This window comes from Colossoma macropomum, unplaced genomic scaffold, assembly GCF_904425465.1.
Source record: "Colossoma macropomum unplaced genomic scaffold, Colossoma_macropomum, whole genome shotgun sequence".
NCBI lineage: Eukaryota > Metazoa > Chordata > Actinopteri > Characiformes > Serrasalmidae > Colossoma > Colossoma macropomum.
In genome coordinates this window covers 19,523,300-19,534,882 of record NW_023494792.1, presented here as the reverse complement: position 1 = coordinate 19,534,882, position 11,583 = coordinate 19,523,300, and the positions used below count along the sequence as shown (strand labels likewise).

The following is an 11,583-nucleotide window of genomic DNA, read 5'->3' as shown; positions in this document are numbered from 1 at the left end:
GATTTCACTTTGATATTTTAGTAGTAAACTGGACCACCATAAAAACTATAAGATGACCAAAGCCGTGAGAGGTTTTCATGCAAATCAAATATTAGTGCATTTGAAAAGCTAGATTCTAATATACATTTTCTCTGATTTGAGGTGAAAATTTTCCCCTGCTATGGTTTAGTGTTTTAACTTTGAAGCATCATGTTGCTTTTTCAGTTATCTATAGCATTATACATTAAATTCTTATGTATTCTGATATGCTATGTATATCTTATGTAAGTTATTCAGCTATGTGCCTCTCTACAGTTGAGCCTTAAACCCCAAACATAATTACCATTATTTTGTCTCAGATTATGTAAAATAATAAAATAAAATGTAAAAAAAAAAATCTCCCAGTTGTCTCTAACCACGGGAAGACGCAGATAATGCAAAAATGACTGATTTTGACGTGCAGAGTTAGTACTCGGGAGGACTTTAATTTTGAAGTGTGGCTCTTTGACAGTGCACATGAAGAGCGCGGCCACAGTGTCTGCGTTCAGCGCTGTGGGTGTTTGAGGGAGATGGAGAGCCCGGAGGCTGCGGGGGCTGATACGTTAGGCGGCGGTGTTCACTCTGAATAACGCAGTAAATACTGAGATTAAGGTTCTGTTTACCTCAGTAACTACGGTATAAACACTGAGGTAACAGCTTCAGTAACGTCGGAGCCCCAGGAAAGTATGGTTTGAGTCTGTGTCCATGTCACCGGTTCTCCGCTCGCACTGCCTCATAGCCCTGTAGCCTGAGCTAGCGGACTAGCTCTGTTGAACTCGCTGGCGAGACGTTAGCTAAACAGAGGGTGGCTGAAGAGTTTGAAAATCACTAGATAACTATATAATACAGACTACTACGTCCCGAGTACTCACACTCCGCGTTTGGCTCGGCTTCGTCTGTCCCGTAATTAGCGTTAGCCATTAATTCTTATCTTTCTGATCAAGCTTAGCTATCCTATCCTCGCTAGCCACGACTGTCCACTGTAGCAGTGTCTTGTGTTAGAAACGGGTTTCGAGTTAAATAACGAAAGAGCCATCAGGAAACGGGATCCTGTGTCTGAGGTCTGCAGTTCGAGCTCGCTACGTGACACATATTTCGACACGAACTTCATAACTGGATTGCTCTTTCTGTGAAGTTGAATTACCAGGGTGTCCTTACTGTAGCCTCCAGGGTTCAGGGCAACTTTAGGGCAGAGCTGTCAGACAGTTTGGCTAACTTATTAGTTTATACTTAAATAGTCCGTCCTGCTGCCTTGTAACTCACAGCAAACAGCGCCCTATAGCTACATAAACCAGAGATTGGAAATCCATGTAGGCTTTGTAGCTGTAACTTCTAACTGAGGCTGTCTGTTTTAATATTTAGTTAGCTAACCTTACACGTTCGTTGCAGTCAGATGACAAGCTTTTTAGCTACATGTGCTGTTTGACTAGGCAGCATACGGTGCTGAGTTAAGTGAGGATAGGTATTTGGTAAATATTGAGTGTTTAAAAGTAATCTAGTTCGGACTTTGTTTAGCCTGCGGGCGAGAATAGTTCAGTCTAGTTCAGTTTATGCAGTTTTTGATGGTGTTTTTTTAAATGTGACCTGGATCTACTTTTATACAGGTGCATAGAGTTTCTTTGTCATTGTATAGAGTACAAGTACTAGGCATCTAAATAATTTCTGTACATTGCATGCTGTAAAAAATCTTTTTTTGCTTTGTGTATGACAGCATAGCCATAAACATGCATGTGATCCTGGTATCAATAGAGGGTCCTAAGAAATCTTTCCTTATGTGCTTCATGAGGTTTGAGCAAACACAAACAATGGAACCAAGCCTAACTTGCTGAGAGCAAACAGTGGGTGTGCATGAGCAGCAGGCCACATAATTTTAAAGGAAATGTTGATGGACTTTGTCATTGTGCATGTGAGTGCTTGATTTCCCTGTTTTGTTTATTTGTTTGTTTTTAAAAACAGTGATGGCGGCCCTGTCGGAAGAGGTGCTGTTGGTGGTGAAGAGGGTCCGACAAAGGAAACAGGATGGAACGCTTTATCTTATGACCGAGCGCATAGCCTGGGGCCCAGAGGGAAAGGATCGCTTCACTGTCAGCCACCTGTACGCTGACATCCGCTGTGAGTAACACCGGTCTGTCTCTAAAGGCCAAATCTGTAAACACGCCGTGTGTTACAGGTACTGCCTCAGGTAAAGGATCCTGAATGAATGTAATATTGACTGTGAAATAAATCACAATGTTGGTCATTTTAATTAAGAGATTCTTGCATTTTTTGTTTTCTCTGTTTGAATTGAGTCAGGCAGTGCGATGTTAGAAGAAGCTGACATCAAGTTTTCCCTCGTACCAATCAGAATTAGAACTATTCCGTTACCACACCTCCACCACTACACAAACCAAAGCCTCTTTAGATGTAGTTTCAGCTGTCAGTTGCCTCATTTGCACATCTTGACAACAGTGAGCTTTTCAGAGCAAGATATAGTCGCTGGATTGGAAAATGTTCATAAAGTTCTGCGTTTAAAAGGTATACAAGTTTTGTTTGGGGATGCATGATGTCAGAATCATATTAGCAAATGATGGGCAGATGATTATATTGGCCAACTTTTGATTACATGTGTATCATACTCTGAAAGAGTAGAATGTGTTGGTGATGCCAGGTCACTACACTAAAGTGTCTGCATATTATTAGTTTTACTGCATTGTTAAACTGCTAATCCAAATGGATCAGGTCCCAGTTTATACATTTTTATAACTGTTTATGTATCTGCATCAGCAACAACGCTGGTAGACATGTAGATGACATCAGTATTAATTCACAGTTCCCATATTAGTGGAGCCCTAGTTTGGTCTGAAGCATCTTATGTTTGCCTATGGACTTACTGCTTCTGCCTTACATGTGTCTGTTTTTGAGCCTGTTCACACCTTGCATTAACACGTTTTGTGTCTGGATTGTATCTGGATAAACTCTTGCTGGATTCCATCTCCATTTTTCAGATGGGCCAAAAGAGGTCCATTTTTACTTTACCCACATTTTCCTGCATATCACGTGTAATTTCCGTCTTACTTATGTTTACTTTTGTCTTCGTTAAGATATGAATAGAAAAGCTCAGCTTTGACGTTTTCATGGGCCCGGAGTGCAAGTAGGCTTTTGGTTTGGAGCTAACTCCAGCCTCGCGTGTCCTAGTCACCTAATTGTTTCACTGTTTTTCTCATCTGCCACTCACATAATTGTACAACCCCATTTCCAAAAAAGTTGGGACACTATGTAAAATGTAAGTAAACACAAAATGCAATCATGTGCAAGTCATTTAAATCCTATATTACATTGAGAATAGTACAAAGACAACATATAAAATGTTGAAACTGAGAAATTGTATGGTTTTTTGAAAAATATATGCCCATTTTGAAATTGATGCCAACAACACCTTCCAAAAAAGTTGGGGCAGGGGCAACAAAAGGCTGGTGAAGTTGTATAATGCTAAAAAAACACCTGGTGGTTGATTGGCAACAGGTCAATAACATGATTGGGTATAAAAAAAAGCATCTCAGAGAGGCGGAGTCTTTAAGAAGTAAATATATGGAGGGGTTCACCACTCTGTGAAAGACTGCATGATCAAATAGTACAACGGTTCTCAAATAACATTTCTCAACATAAAATAGCAAAGAACTTCTGCTTTTCATCATCTACGGTACATAATAACATTAAAAGATTCAAAGAATCTGGAGAAATCTCTGTATGCAAAGGGTGAAGCCAAAAACCAGTATTTGCTGGCCGTGATCTTTGGGCTCTCAGGTGGCACTGCATTAAAAATAGACATGATTCTGTAGTGGAAATCACTGCATGGGCTCAGGAACACTTCTGAAAACCACTGTCTGTGAAAACAGTTCATTGCAAATGCAAATTAATACTCTAAAAAGCAAAGATGAAACCATCTATAAACAGGATCCAGAAATGCTGCCACCTTCTCTGGGCCTGAGCTAATTTAAAATGGACTGAGGGGAAGTGGAAAAGTGTCCTGTGGTCCGACAAATCAACATTTGTTTTTGGAAATCATGGACACTGTGTCCTCTGGGCTAAAGACCACTCAGCATGTTATCAGTGCACAGTTCAAAAGCCAGTATTCAAGATGGTATAGGGGTGCCTTAGTGCACATGGTATGGGTGACATGCACATCTGTGAAGGCCCCATTAAAGCTGAACGATAGATATCTATATACGTGTTTTGGCAACATATGCTGCCCTCCAGATGAAGTCTTTTTCAGGGAAATCCTTGCTTATTTCAGCAAGACAGTGACAAGACCACATTCTGCATGTATTATAGCAGCATTGCTCCGTATTAAAAAAGTGTGGGTGCTAAACTGGCCTGCCTGCAGTCCAGACCTGTCACCACTGAAAACATTTGGCACATTAGGAAATGAAAAATATGACAAAGGAGACCCAGAACTGATGAGCAGCTGAAATCCTATACCAAACTAGAATGGGAAAACATTTCACTTTCAAAACTACAGCAGTTTGTCTCCTCAGTTACCAAACGCTTACAGAGTGTTGTTAAAAGAAGAGGTGATGAAACACAGTGGTAAACAGGCCCCCGTCCCAACTTTTTTGAAATGTTGGCATCAAATTCAAAATGGGCATATATATTTCTAAAAACAATACAGTTTCTCAGTTTCAACATTTGATATGTTGTCTTTGTGCTTTTTTTCCTCTAAAAATATGGTTTACATGATTTGCATATCATTGCATCCTATTTTTATTTACATTCTGCAAAGCGTCCCAGCTTTTTTGGAAATGGGGTTGTACATGGATGACTGAAACGCATTCCGTTTACACTTGCGTTAAATGTGCTTGAGATTCATCTTGACCACCTTCGATTGTGGTTTGAGTGGTCCAATCACAATCTGCTCACAGTGTTTATACCTGCCATTCCTTGTGGTCAAGTGAAATCCAAATGTAATCTGATCAGCAAAAATGCACGTTAATGCAAGGTGTAAACAGGCCCTTTGCTGAAATGGTTGTCATGACTGGTGGTTTTGCATGTAGTCAAATGGCCACACTGAGCGACGAAACTCATCAGACTCTTTGGCTTTCAAGACTACTTAGGTAGAGCCTGACACTAGAAAGCTATTAAAGATGTTGTTTGGTTCATATTGTCTCCTGTTGTGGGTTTAGACAGCGTATAGACCAAGAAATGACCACTTTGTGTTTTAATTATGTGTGGTGGGTTTTAGCTGTTCGTGCTGGTGCAGGTGACTATATAATTTTAAGACAACTTTTTTTGCTTTATGAACTTGCAGGTCAGAAGATTAGTCCTGATGGCAAAGCAAAGATCCAGCTTCAGTTGGTCCTGCACACGGGAGAGAGCACCACTTTCCACTTTGCTAATGAAAGCACAGCTCTAAAAGACCGGGATGCTGCCAAAGACCTCTTGCAGCAGCTCCTGCCCAAGTTTAAAAAGAAAGCTAACAAAGAACTAGAGGAGAAAAACCGGTGAGATTCCTTTTATACATGTTAACCAATTGAGTACTTTTTTGCAGCATATTCTCAGTTAATGTGGGCTAAATGCTTGCAGCATGAGAAGATTTTGGCACATTATGCATGAAATCACAAAAAGAATGAAGCACATAAATACAAGTAGACTGTATTTTCAAACTTTATTTCTCCAGGATGCTGCAGGAGGATCCTGTGCTGTTTCAGCTCTATAAGGATCTGGTAGTGAGTCAGGTTATCAGTGCAGAGGAATTCTGGGCCAGTCGACTAAAGCTGAATTCTGTAGATCATGCCCTTTCCAACAACAACAAGCAGGAAGTGGGAATATCGGCAGCTTTCCTGGTGAGCCAAAGACATAGCAGTGTTGCCTTTGCTAGTTTTCTCTTCAGGGCAATAGATATGAATCTATCAGTATGTATTTATATGAGAAAATAAGCATTCTAATGGCATGTTGCTGTGGCTACAGGCAGACATTAGGCCACAGACTGATGGATGTAATGGCTTGAAATACAACCTGACCTCTGACATCATTGAATCAATCTTCAGAACCTACCCTGCAGGTGAGAAGTCATTGTGCTAGCTCTTTGCACAATTGAGTCTGTTTGTATTAACAGAAGTATCTTCTTATAACTCAGACAGACTGTAGAATGAATAAAGGTGATTACTGCATAATAATGGCACAGAGATAGTTTATAGTGGAACAATACCCATGGCCACGATTTGATTGGGTTCATAATTCAATATTCACACGATATGCACACAAAATACAAAGAAAGAAAAATGATGACAGTAATCCTGTTGTTGCACTTGCCCATGGCACTACAGCTGGGAGACAGGAAGAGTGCTGGAGAGAGTTATTGATTTGTGCTGATTGTTTGCAAACATTAGTGTTCAAACAATGCAGTTGCATTACATGGCATAAATAGTAGTATATTCATTGTCCGCAATGCTTTATCACATTTTGCACATGAATAAATTATGATTGTAAAAAGACAGATTTATCCCTTTCATACTCATTATTCTAGCTAATATGTAAAGATGGTCTATGCTGACCCGCCAAATCTTATCTCTCTTTCAGTTAAACAGAAGTATGCTGAAAATGTGCCTCACAACCTGACAGAGAAAGAATTCTGGACACGGTTCTTTCAGTCACACTACTTCCACAGAGATCGCATCAACACTGGCCAGCAGGATATTTTTTCTGAGTGTGCCAAGCAGGATGAGAAAGGTAACATGCCAATGAATTGTTTGCAAAACATTTAAATACTCCAACACTTACTTATAAACTTTCATAAAGCATTCATTAGATTATCTGGATATTAAGAGTTCTCACTTTACTGGGATAAAAATAAGTATACTTATATACTTAGCCTCCAAAATTTTGTAATTTCTCACCTCTCATGCTTTTTTGCCAAAGGTCTGAAGTCCATGGTTGTTCAAGGTGTTAAGAACCCAATGGTGGACCTAATGTCTCTGGAGGATAAAACATTAGATGAGGTAATGTTAGCAACAAGCTGTGGGAACTGAATTCTGAACATTCACTCCATTTGCAGTACTGATAGAAATTCTGTATTGCAATTTAACAATTGTGATCTTTGTCTTCAGGGCTATGGGTCTTTAACAGCTCCTCCCAACTCAAGTAAAACTGTAAAGGAGAATAGCAACTCTGCCATCATTAAACGCTTCAACCATCACAGTGCCATGGTGCTGGCAGCTGGCCTACGCAAAGTGTGAGCATTAAGGGAGTAGGATTATAAAGTTGTATGCAAAAGTGTGGGCATCCTGGTCAAGTTATGTTGTATTGTGTGTGTGTTTTTTTTTTTTGGAAGTGAAAGTAAGTTATCACATCCTCTACACCGAAGATACCTCTGTACATTTTAAAGCACATAAAACAAAAAATGAACTGTGTGAAGTGTAATGAATTTGACCCACATAAAACCCTCTCTCTCTATGCAGAGATGCATCCAGTGACCAGGCCAGTGAGACCAGTAGCACTGATGGAAATTCCAGAGACTCAGACTTCTTCCAGCCTCCAATTAAAAAGGTTTAAAATGTGGCAGCTTATTTAAATATTCTTTTAGTGTTTGTAGGACCTGTTTAGGCATTTGTGCTTTGTTGTCTTTGTTGTTACTTTGGTTTCTTTTTTAGGTGAAATTGCAAGAGGCCATTGAGTATGAGGACTTGCAGAATGAGTCTGGGCCTAAAACCATTGCTTTGAACCTGAAAAAATCAGACAGGTAATTTTGAGATAATCCAAAGTCATCCGTTACAGGAAACGTACTCACTGTGCATTACTGCAAAGTTGATTTCTGTCTTTTTTTTTCCAGGTATTCCCACGGTCCAGTTCCTCTGCAGTCTCATCATTACTCCACAAGTCAGGATATCATCAACTCAGTCAGCTGCATTCAAGAAGAGATGAACTGCTACAAACCCTGCCTCACTCAGGTATACTGCCTGTTAGCATGCTTTGCCCTAGACCAAGTAGCTGTTAAACTGTTTTAACTACGCCATGGAGAGAACAAATTTGACTTGTCATTTGGTTTCATTACAAAAGCGCAGGCATTCTCTGTGTTATTTTAGGTGATGTCCAGCAGTACTGCTAGTTCAGCTATTACAGCCCTCTCTCCTGGAGGAGTACTAATGCAAGCTGGAGCCCAGCAGACTGTCAGTCGTGAGTTGCACAAAAGAAATCTTTCTAGGATCTCTTTTTATGTAAATTTATAATGTTCTGTAGTCTGTTAGTATTGTAATTTTATGGCTGTATTTGTAAAGTGGTCTCAAAATCACAAGTTTTAAAAACAAGGCATGTGTTTTTTTGGTTTGGTTTGTTTGTTTGTTTGTTTGGTTTGGTTTGTTTTTTGGTTTTTTGGTTCATGTTGTTTGCTAATTATTTCAAAAATAACTCCAGGTTTTTAATCCATTGTTACATGTTTGAGCCAGAGCCTCAGGTGCATTTTTGCACATTAGAAGATAAATCTCTTCCTTGTCTTCGGATTTGTATACCGTCAAGGAAATTTTCCACTAAAGTTTCAGTTCATTGACCTCTCTGTGCTTGTGTGTAGAGTTGGTTCCCACTGATGTTCAGAGTGAGCTAAAGCACTTGTACACGGCAGCAGGAGAGCTACTGCGGCACTTCTGGTCCTGTTTTCCAGTCAACACACCCTTCCTGGAAGAGAAGGTACAGATTTTATTTTACAGCCTCTGTCAGAAATGTCTTCAGCAGTGTTTTGTAATCACATCCATTAAAGTATTAAGTATGCAGACGTTTTGCTTAGTGTGAGTTTACTTTGGAAAGAAGTGTGCCAATGATGGCCACTAGACGGCTATTCCTCTACTTGTATACCTTTAAAATAGTGTGCATGTCCAGTGTTATTAAAATATGATGTATAAACCAGATGGAAACGTTTATGTAGTAGTAGTAGTAGTATTGTAAAAAACAATATTAGGCAAATTGCTCTACTATTAGGTTGTGATTGACACAATGATTTAATTTGGTTGCACTGGACTAATCCAGCAGAAAATAAGACAGTTTTTTTTTTCTTGTGTAATGTCATGTTTTACTTAAGGTTGGAAAGGCTGATTGATATGTTTGGGTTGATTGAAATATTTAGCCAACTGTTCTTGCTCACTGGACAAGATAAAAACAACCTTTTGATGATGCAACAAATATGGCAACCTCCTTGTAGAGCAATGTTGTCTGTTTTTCATAATAAATAGTGTTTTGCTTGGATTGTACAACATATTTCAATAGTATTGAACATGCACACAATATTGAAGCTTACATGTCATAATAGTCAGGATTTCATTTATGTAGATTGAACAGATGGTAGACTAGAAACACAGTACATACTTTGCTTTATTTAGGGTTGTCTAAGCCTCCAGTCTCAGTTTTTTTAATATTGAATATTCATCTCCCAAGTCCGGATCCAGTAATTGTATTTTCATGGATGATACAGCTGTACAGTGCACACGAAGTACATTTATAGTTGGTAAAGCCAATCAAATATACCTAGGCTGTAATTATGCTACAGTAAAAATGCTACTGTAAAATTACTATTTTTGTTTGTGTTCATAGTTTGTGCACAGTGTGACACTTTTTTTCACATGACTGTATTTTATATTAGCTTAAAAATGAACTCTGTTACTCTAACTACTAAGTTTATAATAGCCACGTACTCACTTTACGCATGGCTGGTTTAACTGTGTTTTGATCAAAGGCAGCTTGTTTAAAGGCAGTCAAACACATTGCCATTGCACATATTACAGGTGGAGGCTAGGCTGTTTCATTTTTCCACTTTAAAATAGTTCACACATTTAAAGTGCTTGTTAGCTTCTGAAAACTTTTGCAACTTGTGGATAATATCTGTTTGTCACCTCTATGACATTAACATAAATAGGATCAACATTTTCTCAGCCCTATATATATGAAATATCTACCAATTAAAATATGACTTGATCCTTAACATCACTAATTTTGTTTTCTGTGGTGGTTATTTTTATAAAAGTAACTACAATTTTAGCAGTAATCTTAATTTTGTCTCTCCTCTGCTTAGGTTGTTAAGATGCAGTCCAATCTGGAGAGATTCCAGTTGACCAAGCTCCACCCATTTCAAGAAAAGATCCAGCGGGAATACTTAAGCACCAATGTAAGGCCACTACCCTGTCCCTTTTACAGGGCTGCAGAGAGACAGTAGGACTCACATTTGTCAAACTGCTCAGATCATAAATACTCCCTGTACTGCTTAGTGCACCAGCACTCTACAGCCGTGCCTTAGCCAGTCAGAGCAAGTCTGCTATATTGATTAGTTTCAAATGTCGTTACTGCAAGCATTAACAGCAGTGTGTGCACTGCTTTAAAATTGTATGTGTTACTAGTTTGGTGTCAGATTATCACACAGTATCTTCTACAGCAAATTTAGAGATGCACTCTGCAAATGTTTCATGAGAAGCCAAATAGCCACCATTTTGGCTTAGCTAGTGACTTTGGACATTTGAAACATTTGACACAAGTGACATTTATGATTTTTAATGGTCACAGCTGACCAGCCACCTGGAAGAGATGATCCAAGCAGCCTATAACAAGTTCCATGCCTGGCAGACGCGCCGTATGATGAGGAAAACTTGAAGGAGGAGAAGCTGGACATATTCATTTGAAAGAGGCGATAGGCTGTAGGGGAAAGTGGAAAGAGGGAGAAAGAACTGGCTCTCCCTTTTTAGGCCAGCAAGGCCGCTCCACCCAGAGTTGAAAATGTAGAGGGAGAGGCCATCTATGTCTAGATGGACAGGACTCGACTCTCTCTAGTTTGGTCCATGTGAAGATGGACTGGGCCAATCACAATAACTGTAGTTTTCCTTTCGCTCTTATTTTGTTTGTAATGTTTAACTTTGTTTTGCTTTTTTCTCTCCCTTATGTTCAGTGGATGAGAAACTGTCTGGCTTCCTAGTTAAGAATGGAATCAGACATGTACTTTGACAGTGTTGAATTTTATGACCAAACTGTGGGCTTAATGATACCAGAGGAAGTATTCTCAGGAACTAAAAATGTTCAATGCAAAGGACTTTGTGAGATGGGGAATTTTTAAGTGATGCACAGAAAAGGACTAAAAGACGAAGAGGACTTTATATCATATACCAATTTATACCATGTCAATGCAAAGCAGTATGGCTCTGTAGAGACTTGGGGCTCACTGGACACCCAGAGGTCCGTGAGAGGGAGGGGGTATGAATAAAGCAATACTGTAAAAATACTTTTTCTATAGTGCATTACTGAAGTGTGCTCCGTGCATACAGCCAGCTGCACTGCTCTCTGTGTCTATTCTAACTGCACTGAAGACAAATTTCTGGATGTTACTCGAAATAAAGTAATCGAGATTCCTACTGTACTCATCACTGCATGTGTCTGACTGAGCTTTTACATTTTTTCCCTTGTTGCGGCAGAACCTCACTTCCTCAAAGTGTTGTGCATCACTGCTGCTTTCAGGAACTTGCATAAAAATGTGTTAAGTAGTTTAGGAATGAGAGAAAGAACTTTAGTGATGATGGTCCAGGGAACCAAATTGTAATTTTCTTAGATTGCAATCATAGTGAC

General features: G+C 39.3%; 1 protein-coding gene across 1 annotated transcript; it reads left to right on the top strand.

Annotated features, from left to right (window-relative positions):
• Window positions 1-513: 513 nt before the first annotated feature.
• Window positions 514-11,377, top strand: gtf2h1 (general transcription factor IIH, polypeptide 1). The gene is made up of 15 exons (XM_036576412.1): window positions 514-698; window positions 1,975-2,130; window positions 5,303-5,495; window positions 5,672-5,837; window positions 5,962-6,055; window positions 6,574-6,723; window positions 6,913-6,992; window positions 7,101-7,225; window positions 7,452-7,539; window positions 7,644-7,732; window positions 7,823-7,940; window positions 8,076-8,166; window positions 8,558-8,673; window positions 10,049-10,141; window positions 10,534-11,377. The coding sequence occupies exons 2-15, from the start codon at window positions 1,977-1,979 to the stop codon at window positions 10,618-10,620; spliced, it is 1,644 nt and encodes a 547-aa protein (XP_036432305.1). The 5' UTR covers window positions 514-698; window positions 1,975-1,976; the 3' UTR covers window positions 10,621-11,377.
• Window positions 11,378-11,583: the final 206 nt, after the last annotated feature.